This window comes from Periplaneta americana, chromosome 6 (genome assembly GCF_040183065.1).
Source record: "Periplaneta americana isolate PAMFEO1 chromosome 6, P.americana_PAMFEO1_priV1, whole genome shotgun sequence".
In the NCBI taxonomy this organism is placed as follows: domain Eukaryota; kingdom Metazoa; phylum Arthropoda; class Insecta; order Blattodea; family Blattidae; genus Periplaneta; species Periplaneta americana.
Genome location: NC_091122.1, coordinates 186,613,404 through 186,633,909, shown reverse-complemented (window position 1 = coordinate 186,633,909; position 20,506 = coordinate 186,613,404). Strand labels below are relative to the sequence as shown.

At 39.4% G+C, this 20,506-nt stretch overlaps 1 protein-coding gene across 10 annotated transcripts in view; it reads left to right on the top strand.

The window, feature by feature from the left end:
* Positions 1–20,506, top strand: part of bi (T-box transcription factor bifid) — a 389,284-nt gene that overhangs the window by 355,401 nt on the left and 13,377 nt on the right. For all 10 annotated transcript variants that reach the window (XM_069829735.1, XM_069829734.1, XM_069829731.1 and 7 more), the window contains 2 exons: positions 355–501; positions 5,232–5,308. In XM_069829735.1, the coding sequence (XP_069685836.1) occupies positions 355–501; positions 5,232–5,308 (224 nt within the window). The remainder of the gene's footprint in view (positions 1–354; positions 502–5,231; positions 5,309–20,506) is intronic.

Here is a 20,506-nt window from a genome sequence, read left to right as displayed (position 1 = left end):
AGATTTTTCATTTCATTATTATCTTGTGTTGATTTATAAGTAGACTATTAAAGCTTTGTAAAGAACTTCACTAAACTTTCCTGCAATTGATGTTACAACATACAGAAATATAAGTTACAGTCTAGGCCTATGCATGACCATTAAGATCTGACTCCATAATATGATCTTCCGTATTAAATCACAAATTCCACGATGAAACATTTCCAAATTCAATTCCCTCCACGAAGAATTATCTCACACAACCAAACTACAACATATTTAAATAAATTTGATGTTTTAAAATATTTCAGGTGCTGCAGAGGGATTCTTAACCAGCACGGCAGGGCTACAGTGTGTTGCTTTGATGTGTTGCAGACTATCCTCAACTCGATGCACAAATACCAGCCGAGGTTCCACCTGGTGCGAGCCAACGACATCCTGAAGCTGCCGTACAGCACGTTTCGGACATACGTGTTCAAGGAGACGGAGTTCATCGCAGTCACGGCCTACCAGAACGAGAAAGTAAGTCACAACAAAGTGTCCTAAGACTTGCTGCTTTCCACGCTTAGCCTACAGATTCCATCAACAAGATAGTCCAGTATATCTATATAGCTGAACCAATTACACAGGACTGCTCCTTGAGACTATTCTGACTATTTGGAATGGCCAGGGTCAATAAAAATTCAGATAAGAATAATAATAATATTAATAATAATAATAATAATAATAATAATAATAATAATAATAATAATAAACTTATTGAGCTCTTTTACACAAAATTTAAGATTATATAATTTATAAAGATGTCGATAAAGCGTCGTAAAATAACCTACTAAAATAAAAAATATATATATAATTTATAATTAGCTCACTCCCGGAAAAGCCTCAGCTTGTGCTCGGAGTGTTCTTGTATGACAGTGTGTTGTGAAGTATTGGAATTAATCTAATATACAGGGTGTTTCAAAAATACGGGGCATAATTTCAGGTATGTATTTCCCACATGTACACAATCAAAATAGTTCATTACAACATGTGTCCGGAAATGCTTCATTTCCGAGTTATGGCCTTCACAAGATTGAAATTCACCGGAACGTTTTTCTTTCCGTAGGTCGTTGTCATTACAGAAGATGTTCAAAATGTCCACCTCCTGCTTGAATACAGACCTCACATCGATGTCTCATTGACCTCCGAACACGGTCCCAAACTCCAGGAGTATTGCGTATGTCCTCAGAACATGCCACAATTCGATTCCGAAGGGATTCCAAATCAGGCACCGGAGACGAATAAACCAATGATTTTAAATGGTCCCACAAGTAGAAATCGAGAGGGTTCAGATCAGGTGAGCGTGGAGGCCAAGCAATTGGGCCACCTCTACCTATCCATCGAGTTAAATTTTCCATACTCGCACAGACCGTAATGGAGGCGTACAAATGTCTTCCGATCTGGACATTGTCGCTGTGGGTACCTCTCCTGGTACAAACGACGAGCCAGCGCAGCATTGCCGTCCGCCTTACCGTAGCTACATGAAGTGTATCTCTGCCAGCTCTTGATTTGAATACATGTCGCACAGTCTAACGCCTACACAACACTGAATGTAACCTTCGCCTCGGAATGAACTGTCAGAGTGCCCTCTTAATGTCTCCTTTGACGGCAACGACCTGCGGAAAGAAAAACGTTCCGGTGAATTTCAATGTTGTGAAGGCCATAACTCGGAAATAAAGCATTACCGGACACATGTTGTAATGAACTATTTTGATTGTCTACATGTGGGAAATACATACCTGAAATTATGCCCCGTATTTTTTAAACTCCCTGTAGATACTTTAAATTGATATTATATTATTTTATTATTATTCTTATTGTTGGTAAGAGTAGTCCCTGATGATGTAACCAGTAAGTAAACTATCCTTGTGACAAGTCTCTGATGATGAAGCCTGTAAATAGACTACCCTTGTTACATATCCCTGGTTATGGAACCTATAACTAGACTTTGCTTTTGACATGCTGCTGTTGATGGAGCCTGTAAGTAGCCTATCCTTTTACATGACCCTGATTATGGAATCCGTAAGCAGGTCGACCTGGTTGGCGAGTTGGTATAGCTCTGGCCGTCTATGCCCAAGGTTGGGGGTTCGATCCCGGACCAGGTCAATGGCATTTAAGTGTGCTTAAATGCGACAGGCTCATGTCAGTAGATTTACTGGCATGTAAAAGAACTCCTGCAGGACACAATTCCGGCACATCCGGCGACGCTGATATAACCTCTGCAGTTGCAAGCGTCGTTAAATAAAACATAACATTTTTTGAACATTTCCGTAAGCTTTTGACATGCTCCTGATGACGGAGCCTGTAAGTAGGCTATCCTTGTGACATGCCTTTCATGTTGGGCCCTACAAGTAGGCATCCTTTCGTCATGGTCTTGAACCTGTCATAGATTATGCTAGTTACATGTTATTGATGATGAAACCTAAAGGTAAGCTGTCCCTGAAGACTGAATTTGTAAATAAGTTTTCCTGAAACGTCGCACTTTTTAACTCTCAACACAGATTACAAACCCGAAATTCTCCTTAGGAATACAACCACTGTGAAATCATACAATCTTTATTCGGATGTCAAAACATACACAAAGCAGTGACCGGTTGCCACACGCCAAGTCCCTTCGGAAGACTTCGGTTGATTCCATGGGAGCCTAGGTTTACATATGAGCGAATTTCCTATGCAAGACTCCGCTCTGTTTTTCCTTTGTTTTATTTGTTTGTTGCTTTTCCCCTTTGTTGATAGATAACTGTTTATAATTTTCCTGTAACAAAGATATATTTAAAGTGTAAATTAGGTGCAAAATAGGCTAAACATCTTTTCCTTAGTAGTGTGAACCATGCACTACCTGAAGTTGGACAAATTCGGTCATTTTTCGTGTCTAAGGCTGCACATGTCAGTGCTTGTTATTTTTTTGTAGTTATGCTGTATTGTCCAGCTCGGAAATAAATTAAAACATTTGAAACTGGAAATATGCACTCTTAAAATACTAAAATACAGCTCTGATGCTGCAGTCTGTACTCACTAGATCTCATCGTATTAAGACACGGGAACTCATTGAAGGATCCAACACTGTGGAGGCTGTTCGATATGGGAGGTTCGTGAACTGCAAATAACTCAGCAGAAGAGACAAGCCATATGATGTGGCACTGTCAGTTTGCACCATGGCAGCATGCTTGCCGCTTTTGCCTCTCTGTGCACGAGCGTGGTTTTGGGTTCGATCACCGAAGTTGAATGGCGGACTGGAGGGTTGTTCCCCGTTCTTTGGCGCAGAATGATGCACGGTCCTAAGCGACTTAATTCACGACCGTGAGCAGGTGGAGACCCGTTGATCCATGGGATATTGCCAGTTAAAATCTGGCGACAGTGAGGGACATCACCCTGTATGTACAGTGACAGACTGGCAACAGTGCAAAACGATTCGTCCATTGTTACTTAGCTGTATCAGTAATTTAGATTTATGTAATTCTCCAGAAACAGCGGGTCTCAACAATGAATGTGAGTGCCACATGCTGGCGCTGGTAAAGGTTGGGTGTGTAGCAGGAATCCACGAATCCATCGGGTATCGAACCCGCGACCTTCCGGCTTGCAGCGCGTATTAGCCGTGACACTACCACTCGCCACATCCATTTCATTGGCATGTTCAAAAATAGAACGCATTCTTATACTAGAGGCGCAAGCATAGAATACGAGGGTACTGTGATTAGTTGTAGCCTACAAAACATCATGTGAATAAATTTCTGCATTTACTCATTTCGCGATCATATAGTTGGCTATGCTGCGAGTGTACGAGGCTTTATAGCAAGTGATACTCGAGATGAGTGAAACACACTCGTGACAGTTGCGCAGTAAACATGGATGGAAACTAGACAGGTCGTAGAGGCTAAAATACAAATTAGGCAAGCCATCACATCTCCAGAGAGATGCGTAGGGAAATTTTGTTACAGAACGAACATCAATCGTTATTTAATTTCGTTGCTCTCAGTTGTTATTCTTGTATTGTTTTTTTTTTTTTTTCGAACGAAAGACACAATTTGGTATTACATTTTTATTGTATTAACCTATTTCTATTTTTGATCCAAAGATATAATGTAATATATAATTCTTTAAGTTTCGTGTACTGTACAAACAAAATGAATAATGTGCAATTAAGTTTTAATGATAGACTACAACACTTGAAATTCGAGAAGAAAGTAGAATTGAGCACAAAATATAGTAAGCAGAATGACAACATAGAACGAACGTATATATTATTCTATTACTTTGTCACTCATTATTCCACAGAAATATCTAACTCATTAGGTCACAGTAGAGAGTACTGCATCATCATCATCATCATCATCATCATTATCACAGTACTTTTATTCGGTATTCTTGTATAATTGGGTGCAGCTTTTACGATTCCCGTAAATTTTCCCGAGTGGTTGTAATCCTACTTTCATGTTCCCGAAAACCAAATTCCGAAATACACTGCGCATGTGCAGTAAACAAAAGCCCCTGTATATATGCTACTTGTGGACAGTCGTGTGGAATTGTTGCCTACATACACGTGGGCTCCCATCAAGATTCGTTCCAAATTTTAAATCCATATCTGCACTCGTAGCTTTTCATAAAACAAAATGCCAATTGTTACGCGGGCAACGTTTAACTCGTTTCATGTTTTCATTCAGTCTGTGGGCTAAGCTTATTTATTAAGAATAATTGACGTGAAGGATATTGTAATTACACTTTTAAAACGAACTTTTTCTTGTATAAGTTGGAATAAAATTGGAATGGCAGTCTTTTCAGTTATTGCTGTTTGTGTTAATGTCCGATAAATGTCTGTTTTTAATAAAAAATTAATATTAGGCCTACCTCACATCCAAAATATCATGCAATCGATAATTAATTCATTAGTTTATTCAGTCATTTACTCCTTAATTTGTTCGTTCATCCTTGTCAACTTAGTCTATATAACGAAGGACAAAGCGCAGAATATGACTGGTGGCTAGCACAGTCACTGTGTTGCAGCAGTGTTAACTATTTCATTCGCGAATTGGAACTTTGGTCGATCTTCCAATGCTGTACAAGTAATATAAAACAGGACAGTAAACTTACTTGGTCATCGGACAGGGCTGTCCACTTGCTAAACACTGAATGTTGAGTGATTACCTTATAAGCAATGTATCTACTGCTTGTTGTCTGACTGCCTGTGTTCACACCGTCTCTCTTTTTTGCAGATAACTCAGTTGAAAATCGACAACAATCCATTCGCGAAAGGCTTCAGAGACACTGGCGCCGGCAAGCGAGAGAAAAAGTGAGTAAACGCATCTGCGGCTTGGCCTTTGCATTAGGCCTACTTCTATCAATGACTTCCTAAATTCAAACTGCAGTTGATAGTAGACACTCCAATTGTGCTCCATTGGTTCAAATAATCCTAATAATTAGTACATTGAGTTCTTTTGACATAATCCGTGTTACAATCCAGCCAACGATGTAGATTACACCTTATGGAACCATAAAAATGCATTTTTTTCTCTTTGGATAAAAGTACAAAGTCGGAGATTTTACAAGGAGTGTCAGGTACATCAGGAAAGAACTGATAACACAAGCTATAGTAGCATTATGTCCACAGAATCGCTCCGTCATTATAACCGAATATAACTTCGTAAAAGTGTTTAATTACGAACTTTATCCAGCCACCGGCGTGGCTCAGTCGGTTAAGGCGCTTGCCTGCCGGTCTGAAGTTGCGTTTGGGCGTGGGTTCGATCCCCGCTTGGACTGATTACCCGGTTGGGTTTTTCCGAGGTTTTCCCCAACCGTAAGGTGAATTCCAGGTAATCTATGGCGAATCATCGGCCTCATCTCGCCAAATACCATCTCGCTATCACCAATTTCATCGACGCTAAATAACGTAGTAGTTGATATAGCATCGTTAAATAACCAACTTTAAAAACGGACTTAATACTAGTGCCATAAGAAAGAAGGACAAAAAAATTCTGTTTTGAATATTATGGCAAGTCTAATTCCCGTAGGGAACAATGGATTGGTAGTTGAAGCAATAGAAATATTAATACTGCTTTCGTTCTTTCTGATTTGACAATATTTTATTATTCTTGCATTGTTGTACTGACATTTCAATGTCTGTTACCATATTACGAGTAACGAACAACTGTTAGGAAAGTGGATTGGGCCCGCTGGAGACCAAGATAACGTCTTCTGCAAGTGGCCACCGAGGTCCCCCAACTTCAGCGTCTGTGGCTTCTTCTTACAGGGTTATATAAAAGTATCATCTACGTACCTGCACTGCCTCAGAATCTGCTATAGCTGCGACGTCGTGACATTCCAGTAGCATGTTGTAGCGTGTGTCGTGAGTGGAAATGCTGTGAGACTCGCAGAGTTGCTCTCTTCAGTGTCACCATTTTCATGTAGAATAAAGCTATCGACAGCGACGCCATATCCGTTTATAATCACGGAGGTTTTCTGTAGGCTATTATAAAGAGACGGTGACTATGTAGGTACCCGGGCGACTGTGGGCATGAGGCCAAGTGGAATGGTGTCGGGCCAGGTTTCTTCGGAGGACTTCGATTTCCTCTACCACTATTTCGTATTTCTTCACAACTGATATTCATCCTTAATACCAGTGAACTGCGCCACGCCATATTCAGACGAGGGACGAATGTCTTGACAGAAGGCGTTCACACCTCAGCTGATGGACATGAAGATCTGAGGATTTCGTTCAGGACTGAACTGTTGAACAGAATGATGATGATGGTGATGATGATGACTTTCAAGAGAAAATGAACTTCCTTCCAAGCTCTGTTTTAAAACTGGTAAATTTCGGTACTAATTCTGAAATGCTGTACTTCATACAAGCTCGCAGATTTCGATGACAACACTATCAAGACCAGAAAGTAGGCAGTTGGTACTTGTTAGAATTATTCATGATTTGGTACACTTGTAATTTTATCCTGAATGGGGGAAGATTTACAGAAGAACTTAGGGATTTTGTTGAGCATGAAACACATCCACCCAGCCTGCTGCTCGAGGCGGTGTCGTGTCGGACTCGCATTCGGGAGGCCAGGATTCAAATCGCGAGACTGGTCAATCTGACAATTAATGTGGGTTTTTTTTTTTTTTCGTTTTTTTCCTCACTTGGAAAGGCGGATGCTGGATTAGAATTTACTTTCCGTCAACCCCGAACTTTCTTCTTGTTTTCTCCAGGAGGGGAACCTGTATCGAGGAGTCCTCCACGGTCCTTGTCTCGTGTGCGATCCACAGAATTATCCCTCCCCTTCCGGATACTGATTTCTGAGACCCAGAAAGGAGGATAAACGAGGATAAAGGAAAATGAAATACATTTATCAATTACAGTGTAGGATTTGAAACTCTAAAAATGAGCGTCTATTAAAATGAGAAAATACGTTACAGCAGCTTTATTGTTCATGGTGGCCCTTTTTAGTAAGAATGCGGATGGAGGAACATGTGACGCTGTCAGGAAACAAATAACAGGGGATTACACATGTACTTGCACCGAACATGACCGCCAGAGATTACAAGCCCGCAAATTGGCTTAGAACGAACAATACGCCTTCCCAGCTCATACGGAAGCAAGACACTCCCAAGAAAATACGTACACTTCTTCAGACGTAGACAGCTGGCGTAAAACTATGGAAATAATTAAGGTGTATGTATGTATGTATGTATGTATGTATGTATGTATGTATGTATGTATGTATGTATGTATGTATGTATGTATGTATGTGTGTATGTATGTATGTATGTTTGTATGTTTGTATGTTTGTATGTATGTATGTATGTATGTTGTGAGGGTACAGAAATAATGATAAAATTGTTGCTTTATTCAAAATCGGGTAGAAAAGTGTCAAATGCAGGATAAAAAAAGTAATCAATAAGAATCATTATCATTATCAAGCCTTCAAGGATATAAACCACTGTTTGCTGCTTCGGCCTTAGAATTTAATCGCCACTTTCGTCATTGGTCGGTCCTGCTTTCTTATTCAATTTGGAGATTATTTCACTATCGATTTCTGTCATCTTCATCTTCACAATGAGTTCTTAAGAGCACTTGTGCAGCATGCAGCATCATGCACCCCGTGCTCTTCAGTGCCGCCAGACACGACTCGTGTGTTAGAGTTTGTCGGAGTTCACTACTTCAGGGTATTTCTCTACTATTCCTAATTATTAGAAAATCAATAGTTGAAGAATTATATACATTTTCTCATAATTAGTTAACATCAATAATTATTAATACACCCTTATTATTAAAAGGTGGAGTTGCTCCTTTCCACTGATGATTTCCAAGTATTATAGAAGGGTTAAGATGAAACGTACCACCCTAAGATTCAGTCACTGTCGACTATGTTAATGGTCAACAGAGTCCTTATATCAAACTTTTGAGATTCTAAGTTATTTTTTGTGGGATGAATCCCCAAAGATACTTGCGGTGTTCCGCTTCTTTGTCAGTCTCTGCACATCAGTAAGCCACGAGTCATTGCTGCATGGTCCTGTTGTGTTCATTAGGTCGACTCGTTGGTGCCGAGGACGAACAAGAAGAATATATTTCGTTTACTTCACTAATAGTTGATCAGGTCTAACCGAAAATAGTGTACAGTTAATGAATACATGCGATCCTGAATTCTAGTACAGCTGGGCGAGCTTGCAAGTACTGCACTGCTCGGAGCTTGGAGCGGCTTAGTACAAGACTGTAGTGTTTGTCACTGTGCGTTCAGGAGAGCTGGAGCATGCGTACGAGTTTTCATTACTTTTTTTTTTCAAGTTGCGCTGTCTGGTTTGTTTTAATGGAACTAATGTGTCAGTTAAAAAATAAAATGGATTTGAAGCCAATTTAAAATCTGCAGGTCATTCGTATTATCTTTTCACGGGGTCCTGGAGTACATTGAATTAGCTGTAAGAGAGCAAAATCAGGAAATTAGAATGTCTCTATTCACGCCACATAAACCGTCTTGCAAAGTATTGGGAATTCGCAATCGGATTCTTGTTTTATCCCCTAACTTTATTGGTTAAATAGCACGTGTGCCGGTGAAGGTAGTGACCACTTTCTCGCAACAACTTTTGATTGTATTAATATCGTTTGAAACTCAACTCATTTCTCATTTCAATGTGCAGATTTACACCAGACATTTCTTCCTCGTCCCGTCCCGTGATCACTTTGATCACATTTCCATCCCCCTCGCGTATGTGGTACCTAAGAGACTACGTCCATTTTTTGTTTTTTCCCCTTAAAAATTTTCTAGAACTCCTTCAGTGGAGCAGCGTAACCCGGAGTGAGACTAGTGGCCAACAGGCTTGGAGCTCACATATTTAGTTTCTTACAGCCCCGAACTCCTTGCAAGGACGCCTTTTGTGTACCTTTTAAATTTGTCCTCCAAATTCTCCTCTTTCAATTCAATTCAATTCAATCAATTCAACCCAAAGTGAAACCTTAAAATTAGCGTGAACACATTTCAAGGCAAGCAAGGCGTCAGGTCCTGCTACCGAGAGCAGGCATAATTCATTCCTGACTAGGAACTGTTCCCACTTGATGTTAGAAGGGACGAGGTCTGCAACCAGCGCGACGTCGGCCATCGAATCCAGAATCATAGTTCTGGAACCCTTCTTCCTTGACAATGTAGCGACAGAAAGATTTAACAGATGTAGTCTTGACATTTAATGAGTCGGCTTTGCAAGAAATGAAGGCGGGGGATCACACGTATTACGGGCTGCCTACCACAAAGGAGGAACAAAGTAGACTCGCTGCTGTTAATTTGTGAGTGGCGATTGTTATCTGGTCTGAACAGTGTGAAGTCCTCCGCCGTGTAGCTTATAATTACGATACACACTCCTATTTCCGTTGTGTACCTAACGGCTAGAGTTGTTGCCCTCAGATGCTATCGCGGGCCGGCTGCTTGCAGCACCAAGTGTGGGGATTTCAGAACTCCCAAAACTGGAAAATAACCAGACTGTCTGCTTTCCTGTATGTAGGCCTGTGTATGTATGTATGTATGTATGTATGTATGTATGTATGTATGTATGTATGTATGTATGTATGTATGTATGTATGTAGACCTCTATGTGTGTATGTATGTCTGTATTAAGTACAGTCTTAGAATAGTAATATGCGTTACAAGAGCGGTATGTTGAAGTTTTCATGTTCGAGGAAAAGTTTGAAAAAGCGAAAAGTAGTTGAGCTTTTTTAATTTCCGAGAATTGAAAGAAAACATACCGCTCGTGTGTCGTACATTATTTTGTGCGAAGATCGTTTATTACATACCTGAAAGAGGAATTTCTAATTAGTTGCAATGAAATCTCCATCTTGGTTTCTGTTCAATGACGGCAAATTTGCAAAACAAAAATATCTATCTTCAACATTGTTGCTTTAAAATGTTTTCTGTGCTTACTATACTCCTGCAGGCCGTGATATACGTTTGTTTTTTTTTTCCCCCAGTCTATGATGAGTCTGGAATCTTGTTGATTTTTTCACGGCTTCCTTAATGTTACTTGCATCACGAATGCAGTAACTTTAGTGGAGTTGTAGAGTTTACTTAATTTTTGCAAATATTTAAAAACAATAATTAACAGTGCAATTTAGGTGATATTGCAGTGGTAAGTCTCCAGTTTATAATTATTACTATATTGAACGTCTCTAAAAATAATATGTTAAAAGCCTAAAGCAGTAAAATCAATATGTCACTTAAGCGGTAAGAAGAGGGAAATTGTTATGTGTGTTAGGTTGGGAATACTGAATGTGGAAATTTAGACTTTCCGCGGATTGGTTTTGTGCGGAAACCAAGCAAATACGCACAATCTGCACGAAGGAGATTTGTCCCACAGAGACTTTGTAAGTCCCTGGAAGGAGGCAGTGCGCATGATCAGACATACAACGAAACAAAACTAATTTTATTACCTCAACTACTCCTCCGATCATGCAAGTCAGGTGAACTCATTCCTGTTGAACTTTGTGTCTGAAAAGTCGGACATAAAAAAAATATTCCAGCAAGCTGACAAAAATCAGAGAACATGATCAAGTTAAGTTAAAATACTGTTTGAGAACACAGCTTGAGTCCGGGGACCTTTGTCCCCGACTACAGATCGGGAACTTCTTTTTGACACTTGAATTTTAAATTTTGGTCCCTCCACAGAATGTCTCTTCATGACGCTCTTTACTTTCTAGTCTATCTGATGTTTAATTTTGTCTCTTCTTTCTGTTCAGAAACTTGCTTTCCTAGATAAATCAGATATCATATGTGTAGCCTCCATGTATTTTACTTTCTATTAAAATTCACTACTTTTTACTTAAATTTTTTGGCACGTGACAGTTCTTTAAAAAATGTGATTCAATTTGGTATTTGACTCATTGTATTGTTAGTTCACCACTTCACTTGTTTGTTTCCGCGGAAAGTGTGTCCAGCCCATTCTGAATGGATGAACGTTATAATATCTCTTTTGACGGATGTTGACATGTTGGAATCGATTTCGTGTTCCACGACGTGAATGTGCACTGCGTGGCAGACAGAATGGAAGGAAATGCTTATAAAACGAGGTCAAACGAATGGAAGAGGGTTAAGAAGCCCTGTAACCCACAAGCATGGTTCGGCCGGTCTTTGAAACTCTATCTCCATTGTCTGCGCTGTCCAACTAACATTAGCTGAGTGTTTACGCCGCTCTGAGAGCAAATACCGGCCTGCCTGCCTGGTACAGTCACGTGATGCAGCAGATACCTGACGGCCAGGAGTCCGCGGATACTTTCTCAGAGGATCCCTTGATATTTATAATGGACAAAGCTGTCGTCCCTCACCTGTATATTATAGAACATTCAGATTCAAACTCTGCCCCGGCGGGAAGATGAAAAATAAAGGCCGGAAGGAAGGCATAACGCCTAAGATTATGACGCAGAAAAGAACTGTCCTTGAGTATTTGGACTCTGCGAGATGTGCCTCCTACTTTACACTCAGAGCTGCAAGGTGATGTTGACACCAGACAAATCCCGGACTGAAAACGGCAACTGGAAGTGAACGTGGTTATCTGAATTGTGGACAAAATATTCTTTTGTATTCCACGTTTAAAGCTTTACCTATGTATTATAACAAGCCATGCATGCGTACATATTATCTGTCCCATGTTCTAGCATGGATTAGGCACTATTTTGTCATGGCTTATTTCTTCTTCCTACACCCATTTTATTAGGTTTGTAGTCTAGAACTGCACGTTGCTCTCCTAGAAACGTCCATTACGAGCATATTATTCTCCATTCGATTCTACATAGGTCTACAGTTCAAGGGGAGAGACTTCTAATTCGTGAAGAATTTCCTACTCATTCTCTGTCTAACCTGATACACGTAGCTGCGTTTTTCGGTGATAATTTATTATCTTTTTATTTACATGATAATTTTTTATATCTAGCCTGATACGACCGGCTGTTTTCTTAATAATTCTGCAACCTGGCGTTATTTTAAACCTCTTTCATATCTGAACTGGTTCGCAGTCTGCTCTTTCCTTAATACTTATTATAGTTGATCCCAAGTATTTCTTGTCTAAAATGGTACAAGCCTAACAGTCACATGTTAAAATACATTAATCATCATCATCATCATCATCATCATCATCATCGTCATCAATGCCTTTAAGGGTTACAGCACCTGGCACATCCAGTAGGCTATGCACATGTAAATACTGTAACTACATAGCTTGCTATCCCCAGTATACGTAAAGGTAGAAGGAAGAAGAATAAAGTGCATAAGATTTGTTGATGATATGGCGTTGTTAGCAGAAGAGGAGATGATACTAAGGGATATGCTACTGGAGCTAAATGACAGCTGAGAGCAGTATGGGATGAAGATAAATGCAAACAAGATGAAGACCGTGGTTATAGGAAGAAAAATAAAGGAGGTAAACTTGCGAATACGACATGAGGCAGTGGAGCAAGTGGACAGCTTCAAATACTTGGGTGTACTATAAGCAGTAACATGAGCTGCTGCCAAGAAGTCAAAAGGAGGATAGCAATGACAAAGAAAGCTTTTAATAGAAAAAGAAGCGTCTTCTGGGGACCTCTGGAAAAAGAACTAAGGAAGAGACTAATGAAGTGCTTTGTGTGGAGTGTGGCATTGTATGGGGCAGAAACATGAGCATTACGACGAAGTGAAGAGAAGCGAATAGAAGCATTTGAAATGTGGATATGGAGAAGAATGGAGCGTGTGAAGTGGACAGACGGAATAAGAAATGAAGCTGTGCTAGAAAAATTGGATGACGACATTGAAGTTATTGGTCTTCTAATCAGTGCTAGAGGGACAATCTCTAAATTATTATTGACGTGTGCAAGAAACTAGGTATTCCAACTAGAACCATAAAAACATGTCACTGTTAGCCCTTAAAGGATATATATATATATATATATATATAATTTATGCTTTAATTAACTAGAAAACCGTTTTCTGCTTTGGGAAATTTTGTATTATTTTCGCATAACATTTTCGATAATACCAACAATCTTGACCTTTATACCTTTGTTATTGATATCTCTATATAAATTCATTTGTTAATAATTTCGTAAATCAAATTGATTGTTAAGCTTTGTCAAGAGACAGTCTTGAATTTTGAGGAAGCAAATATGAGGAGCAGAAGAAGCTGCTTACTGAAGGATGCATGGGAAGGAATATTCGAAGCGGAAGAAAATATCACTTATGTCTAATAGACAACATTAAGATATATGGATCGTATGCGGAGACTAAGAGGAAGGCGGAAAATAGGGAAGATTGTAGAGTGCTGGGTTTGCAGTGAAGGACCTGTTATTGGACAGAAAGCTATAAATGAATGAATTCTGTCGATTGGTTTATGCATTAGGAGCGAATGTAGCAATCTCTTGGGATTGGTTTCTCAACTTAATTATGTAGTTTTATTAACAATAGTTACTGTACTGAGTTGTTGGGATGATCTCGTTCTTGTAATCACTAATTTGTGTCCTGCTAAGGATCTTAATTCGCCATTACAGTTGTCCATTTTCATTCACTGTGTAGTGCTGAAAGAGCAGAAGAATATCAGATTTATATCTTTATGCTCGACCATGCCGAAATGTAGTAATTATACACCTGGTAGTAGCCCTTTAATGGCCCTCATTAAAGTACACCTATTCATTAAAGTTCAGGTGTTCCACCAATCAGAAAATACCATTGTAGCAATATGAAAGCGCAAGTATCGATTATTCTCGGATATGCAATCGAAAGACAACTAGCGCGAGATTGGACAATATTAAACTCAGTCGAAAAAAAAAAAAACAACACACAAATTAACATCAATTCACCGTCATCTTCCAGCCTTTCACAAAGCACATTCCCGCAAATTCATTTCACCAATTGCCGGAAAAAATCAATATGGTCGAGCATAAAAAGTCGTATGAAACTTGACTATAATAGTAATTAAGACGCTCATATGAAAATTATGAAACTCGCTTGCGCTCGTTTCATAAACATACTCGCGTGTTAATTACTACCATTATAGGCTCGTTGCATAATGTACTATTAATTTTATGAATAACTTTATTGTTCACATCTTAAAGTTTTGCTACTTGAATATCCATGTGTACAGAGCAGATCTGAGGTTGATGTTAATAGTTCAAGGGCAGATAATGATCTGTCAAACATCCGGTAATTGGTCAATGCCATGGAGTGGGAACATCACACAGTGACTGCAGATAATAAATTATTGAAAGTAAGTTAGTATAATCGTGTTAGGGATAACGGGAGTATGCCGATAAACATGATTCAAAACCATCTTTGTCCATTAAGAATTGCCCGAGTTTAAACCCGCGTCTCCAGGGTGGAATGTTGCAGCCCAAGTGAGTTTCAAGTACAATCTGCAGCGAGCCTCGTTGAAGAGATGAATGCTCCTTGAGTCGTTGTAGCACGCAGCAAATTGTGCTCCGCTTCGACTTCGTTTCCATGCAAATGTCTCAACCCTCTGCATCCCCTACAATAGTGGTGGTAGCTTAAATTTAATAAAATTTGCACATCCATGTAAAGTTAAAGGCTTTGTGACCTAAGTGAAACCCAAATGTAATAATTTAACCTTTCAACTACGCGTTTAAAGTAACACCACCCTCCCTGTTGGCTTAGTTCGCGTTACCCTCTGCTACTCATCCCCTGGAACACGATTTTTTCATCCTTCATCCTTCCTCCCAGCTACATCCCTTAAAATTAACAGTCCCCGCGATGCGATGCGATCCTTTTTGTCACCCCATTTCTCTTTGTCTCGCTATCTAGATGGACAGTTGCTCCATGCATAATGAGGTGCAAGTCTTCGCAGCGAATTTCAATTCTTGCTTGTTGGTAAGACTGAACTACACAGTGTCTGCTTCGTACGGACGGGGAAGAATATTCCAGTCGTCGATGTGAAACAATTTTTTTAGAACAGAGGACGAATTATTTGCAGACGTCCTGCAAGCTCTTAAGTCTTCCTGGGAAGTAAGTCAAGGAATCCAGTTGTCTCACAAAGTCGGTTTTAAAAACTGGAATAAGAAATAAAATACGCTACAACTGCTAGGCCTACGGGAGTCCGAGTTCAACTCCCGGCCGGATTTGCAGCAGCAGGTTTCACGGAAACAAGTGCACCTCGAAGTAACAGTGGGAACTGGGGGTCAGAAGCCACGCAGTGCTGATCTCAGGATAACTGATAGCCTGATTGCGGTTCCAGAACACGTCTTTATTTGATCTCCGTGTCACATTTCACCGTAATATAAAATTCCCATGCACTATTAGTTATTTACTGAATTTAGTTTGGATCCGTTAGGACACTCATGCCGATGAATAGACCTGCACTAGTCGGGGAGCCGAGGACATTCCTTCACCTTTGTCATGGTCATCGTGAAGCCCAGACAACACAAATAAAGACTTTAGGACGCACTAAAAACACTGGCACTAAGCTGAAGAAAGTGCTAAATGTTTATGTTTACGCAACACTTGTAACACACAAATCTTAACCAATTCGAACACTTACACTATGCTTATTTATTTCCTAAACACTTCCAATAAACAGAAACGATGCAGCATTAGAGAAATATTAACTTATCATAGGGCAGCGTTTATCAAACTATGGTCCGCGGACCAGCTGTGGTCCTCGATGTCTGCCCTTGCGGTCCTTCAAAAAAGACAGAAGAAAAAATAAAATTCAATCGAATTGTATATCACACTATAGCTGAAAATCTCAGAGTTTGTAAATGACACATGGTAATCGCTTTTCACTTTTTCTCCCAGTACTGAAATTTTATGAAATTTATTTACCCTACCCGTCTATCGCCTTCCCACTCTACTCTCAGCAACAAAAGAGGGATTTAAAGCACTATGAACGTGGTGTTTCTCGCCATCTTTTCCGTGCAAATCTGGCGCTGTGCTAGGGACCACCCGAATTCATAACAGAACCAAAGTACCGAACCTTTTCATATATTCATGACTTTCTTAATAGTTTTGCTGATACCCAGTCTGCACATTCAAAGGTCACGTACTGTACGTCGTACACCGATAACAGAACATGCAAAATTGCATCTTTACTTGTTGAAAATCGGGCATGTTTCTGCATTAATTTTTTTTATTTCTGTTTTTGGAAACGACGATATAAGAAATTTTATTCTATTAACACTAACTTAATTAGTTAATACTAATATAAAATTAATTGAATTAAATTAATTTTAATTAATTATTTCTACATTAAAATGTAAGTATACTGGTATTAAAATATGCTACATAAATGATAAATTTGCTTTCGAAGGGAACAAGTTCTGACTTAAAAAAGTGGTCCCCACTGCAGAAACGTTTGAGAAACACTGTCATAGGGGAATGGTACAACAGCATATGAACCTCTTAATGGCTTCTAATTTGTCTGTGTTCCAGGACGGAATACCCATGTTGGTTTAGATTTGTGTCTGTAAGAGCTCGGTACCGGTAATACATTCGTTGTTGCCTTTTCCAAATTGTGCTATAGGAACATAATTTCTTGAGTTGAAATTGCAGTAGGACCTGGGTTATAAGTAGCCCATTTATACGTAGCTCTGGTTTGTACGCAGTTATCCAAAGATCCTGGAAGAAGTACATTTAATTAGGCCTATAATAGAAATAAATTCTGAATTTTTCGTAATTCGCTGTTGAGAATAATAACATTTTAAAATCGAGTATGAATAGTATGTATTTTTGTTCGCTTTGGTACGTAATGGAGTTTAATTTTACCTTCACATGATTTGTCTGACGACATTGAGTAGACAACATTTTAACATTTCCCGCAATCCCCAAGAGCAGCTGCTTGATAGGGGAATGTACAACCCATGTGACAGTGAAGACCTCTGCCTATACATCAGTGACCTCAAGGTTACGGGACTCGTACCGATAAGACAACAAACTCTCACAGCCCAGGCAAATACAGAGCTGACATGCTCCGTCAACATGCTAACTTACGGCACATGTTCCACACAGTATATAGCAATCATGTGTGACAGTGAAAGGAAGAGATACTTAGTGCGAGATAAAGTTAGGCCTATATTTATGAAAGAAGTTGAGGCAAATCTCAACAAAACGAACACTGAAATTGAAAGAGGTTTTCAATAAACATGTATAATATAATATAAAATAAAAAGCAAGTAAAGAGATAGGTTTGGAAGTAAATCCCGAAAAGACAAAGTATATGTTTATGCCTCGTGACGAGAATATTGTACGAAATGGAAATATAAAAATTGGAAATTTATCTTTTGAAGAGGTGGAGAAGTTCAAATATCTTGGAGCAACAGTAACAAATATAAATGATACTCGGGAGGAAATTAAACACAGAATAATTATGGGAAATGCCAGTTATTATTCGGTTGAGAAGCTTTTATCATCCAGTCTGCTGTCAAAAAATCTGAAAGTTAGAATTTATAAAACAGTTATATTACCGGTTGTTCTTTATGGATGTGAAACTTGGACTCTCACTTTGAGATAGGGACATAGGTTAAGGGTGATTGAGAATAAGGTGCTTAGGAAAATATTTGGGGCTAAGAGGGATGAAGTTACAGGAGAATGGAGAAAGTTACACAACACAGAACTGCACACATTGTATTCTTCACCTGACATAATTAAGAACATTACATCCACACGTTTGAGATGGGCAGGACATGTAGCACGTATGGGCGAATCCAGAAATGCATATAGAGTGTTAGTTGGGAAGCCGGAGGGAAAAAGACCTTTAGGGATGCCGAGACGTAGATGGGAGGGTAATATTAAAATGGATTTGAGGGAGGTGGGATATGATGATAGGGAATGGATTAATCTTGCTCAGGATAGGGACCGATGGCGGGCTTATGTGAGGGCGGCATTGAACCTCCTTAAAAGCCAGTAAGTAAGTAATCAAGATGAATAATTAAAAGAATCTTTATGTGCTTCAGACTCTCTAAGTTCTGTTAACCTGATTTCTAGTCATTCCAAAATTATCTCATATTCAAATCTTATTTATATGTAGTTCTGAGTTGTGCTTAATTTAACTTCAGTTACGTGCGTTCCAGGTTTTGTTGCATTAACTTTGCGTTCAATATTGTGACGTAGTTTTTAAAATTATTACATTGTGGAGGTGCTTGATTCTATGTCCTTTGCTTACGGTTTTGCGCATGGAGGTTCGAATCCTGGAGCTCGTCTCGTCTCGTCTCAAAGGGTTCGTGCGGACGCAGACCGACTGCTGCTGCTGCTGAGTCAAGCTCTTCTGCTCGAGCGGAAAAAGATGACGAAAACTGAAATTAGCCGCTTCTCCTCCACCCTCATCGCAATCTTTTTCTGGCTGCGTTCGAAACTCTTCGCTTTCTTACAGCTCAACTCTGTACATGTTTTATTTTGCCATCACATGCCACATCGTGTTCGTTTTTGGGCTCGTAGTCATCGCGATGCCAGACCTCTGTCTGAGGCTGCACATGGCAGCGCCAGTCATGAGTGTGAGGAATAACTCTCCGTGATAATTGACAGTTTTCGATGGACCATCTTCCATTATGTGCTGTATTCTGACTTCTGTGTTCAAATTCTGCTTGAATGTTCACCTGCTGTCCTGTTTTGCCTGAACCAGGCGATAACCTTTAGTATGCAAGGTAACAAGACGGTAAAAGAAGAAAAAATTCACCACCGAAAGTTAAAAGAATCGAAGAAAGAAGAGAAGAAAAAACGATATAAACGGAGAGAGGAAGGAAGAAAAGAGGAATGAACAAATCTGAGAAGCGGATCTTCATTCATCGGACATCTCGCTGAGAATGGCATTCACAAGGATCATCGACTACCTTCTTGAGCGAGACAATTCTCTTCCTGCACATGATAATTAAATCATCCGAAGACAATTATTTTTGTGGCTTCTTTTTCCGTATGTCTCACTTACGATCAAAGACTCAGAATATATGAATTAGTCTATAAGCGTAGAGGTATTTTTTTACAAAATGTAGGAGGCATATTTTTCAAATGCAATAAAAGTACAAATTTCTATTAAAGATAAAAATTTCCTGAAGCCTGAAGAATGTGTATACCAATATCATGCACGTAGCATTAATAGGTCCGAACTACAACTTTGTCTATGGAATAGGCCTAAAGGAAAAAAATTAAATTTACAGGAAATTACAATCAAAGTTTAGTGTCATTAATTTATAACCCTCTAGTCTGTACCAGAGATTTAAAAATGAAGTCAAGATCAAAAAGGAACATTGAATTCTATGTAATGTATTTTTCATACATCATAAGGTATTTTAAAACAAGAAAAAAAAAATTAAGGGAAATTGTAATCAAGTTTGTGGACTAGATCTTTAGAATTGACGTTACAGCATTTGACAAGGTTATAAATGCGCGTTAAGTTTTTGCAATGTTCTGTATTTTTGACACATCAAAGAAATTTGAAAGGAAAGAAATTGGAAATTTATTGGATGTCAGCGTATTTAACCATCTCTCCCTTTAAAGGTTGAGTGTACTGCGTGTTCAGTTCAAAGTGTGTCATGGCTCGCTGTATGCCGTCATGTGGCTAGCCGATGAGCCTAGAGAATTCAATCTTCCTACACTTCCGCAGAGGCGTATTACTTATGTGCCAGAGAAGTTGCCTGGCAAGTACGGCGTTCATTCTGAAGAGTACTTACCGATACGTACGGTAACGCCGGTAGTGGCAGGAATGTGAACTGTTTGGAAACACATACTGAGGTGAGATTTTTTCTTACTGTCCGGATATGGGAGAGGGTTAAGACGATTACTTACGTATTTGTTGACAAGGACGTTCAACAAGGAAACGGAGCATTTGATTTGTGTTGTGGAATGTTGCGGTACGCAACCGTTGATAACAAATACCCTGCGTACGACTTTCCCGCGCAAAACACAGTTCGAAAGAGGTTATGGTAGCACACAGACTTTACAGACCGCCATCTGTTGCTACGACGTTCAAGTTATACCGTACACGTTCTCAAGTTCAGATTGAACGCCTTGATTAATAGGCAACTTCTCTGACATAAAAGCTGAAACTTACCACAAAT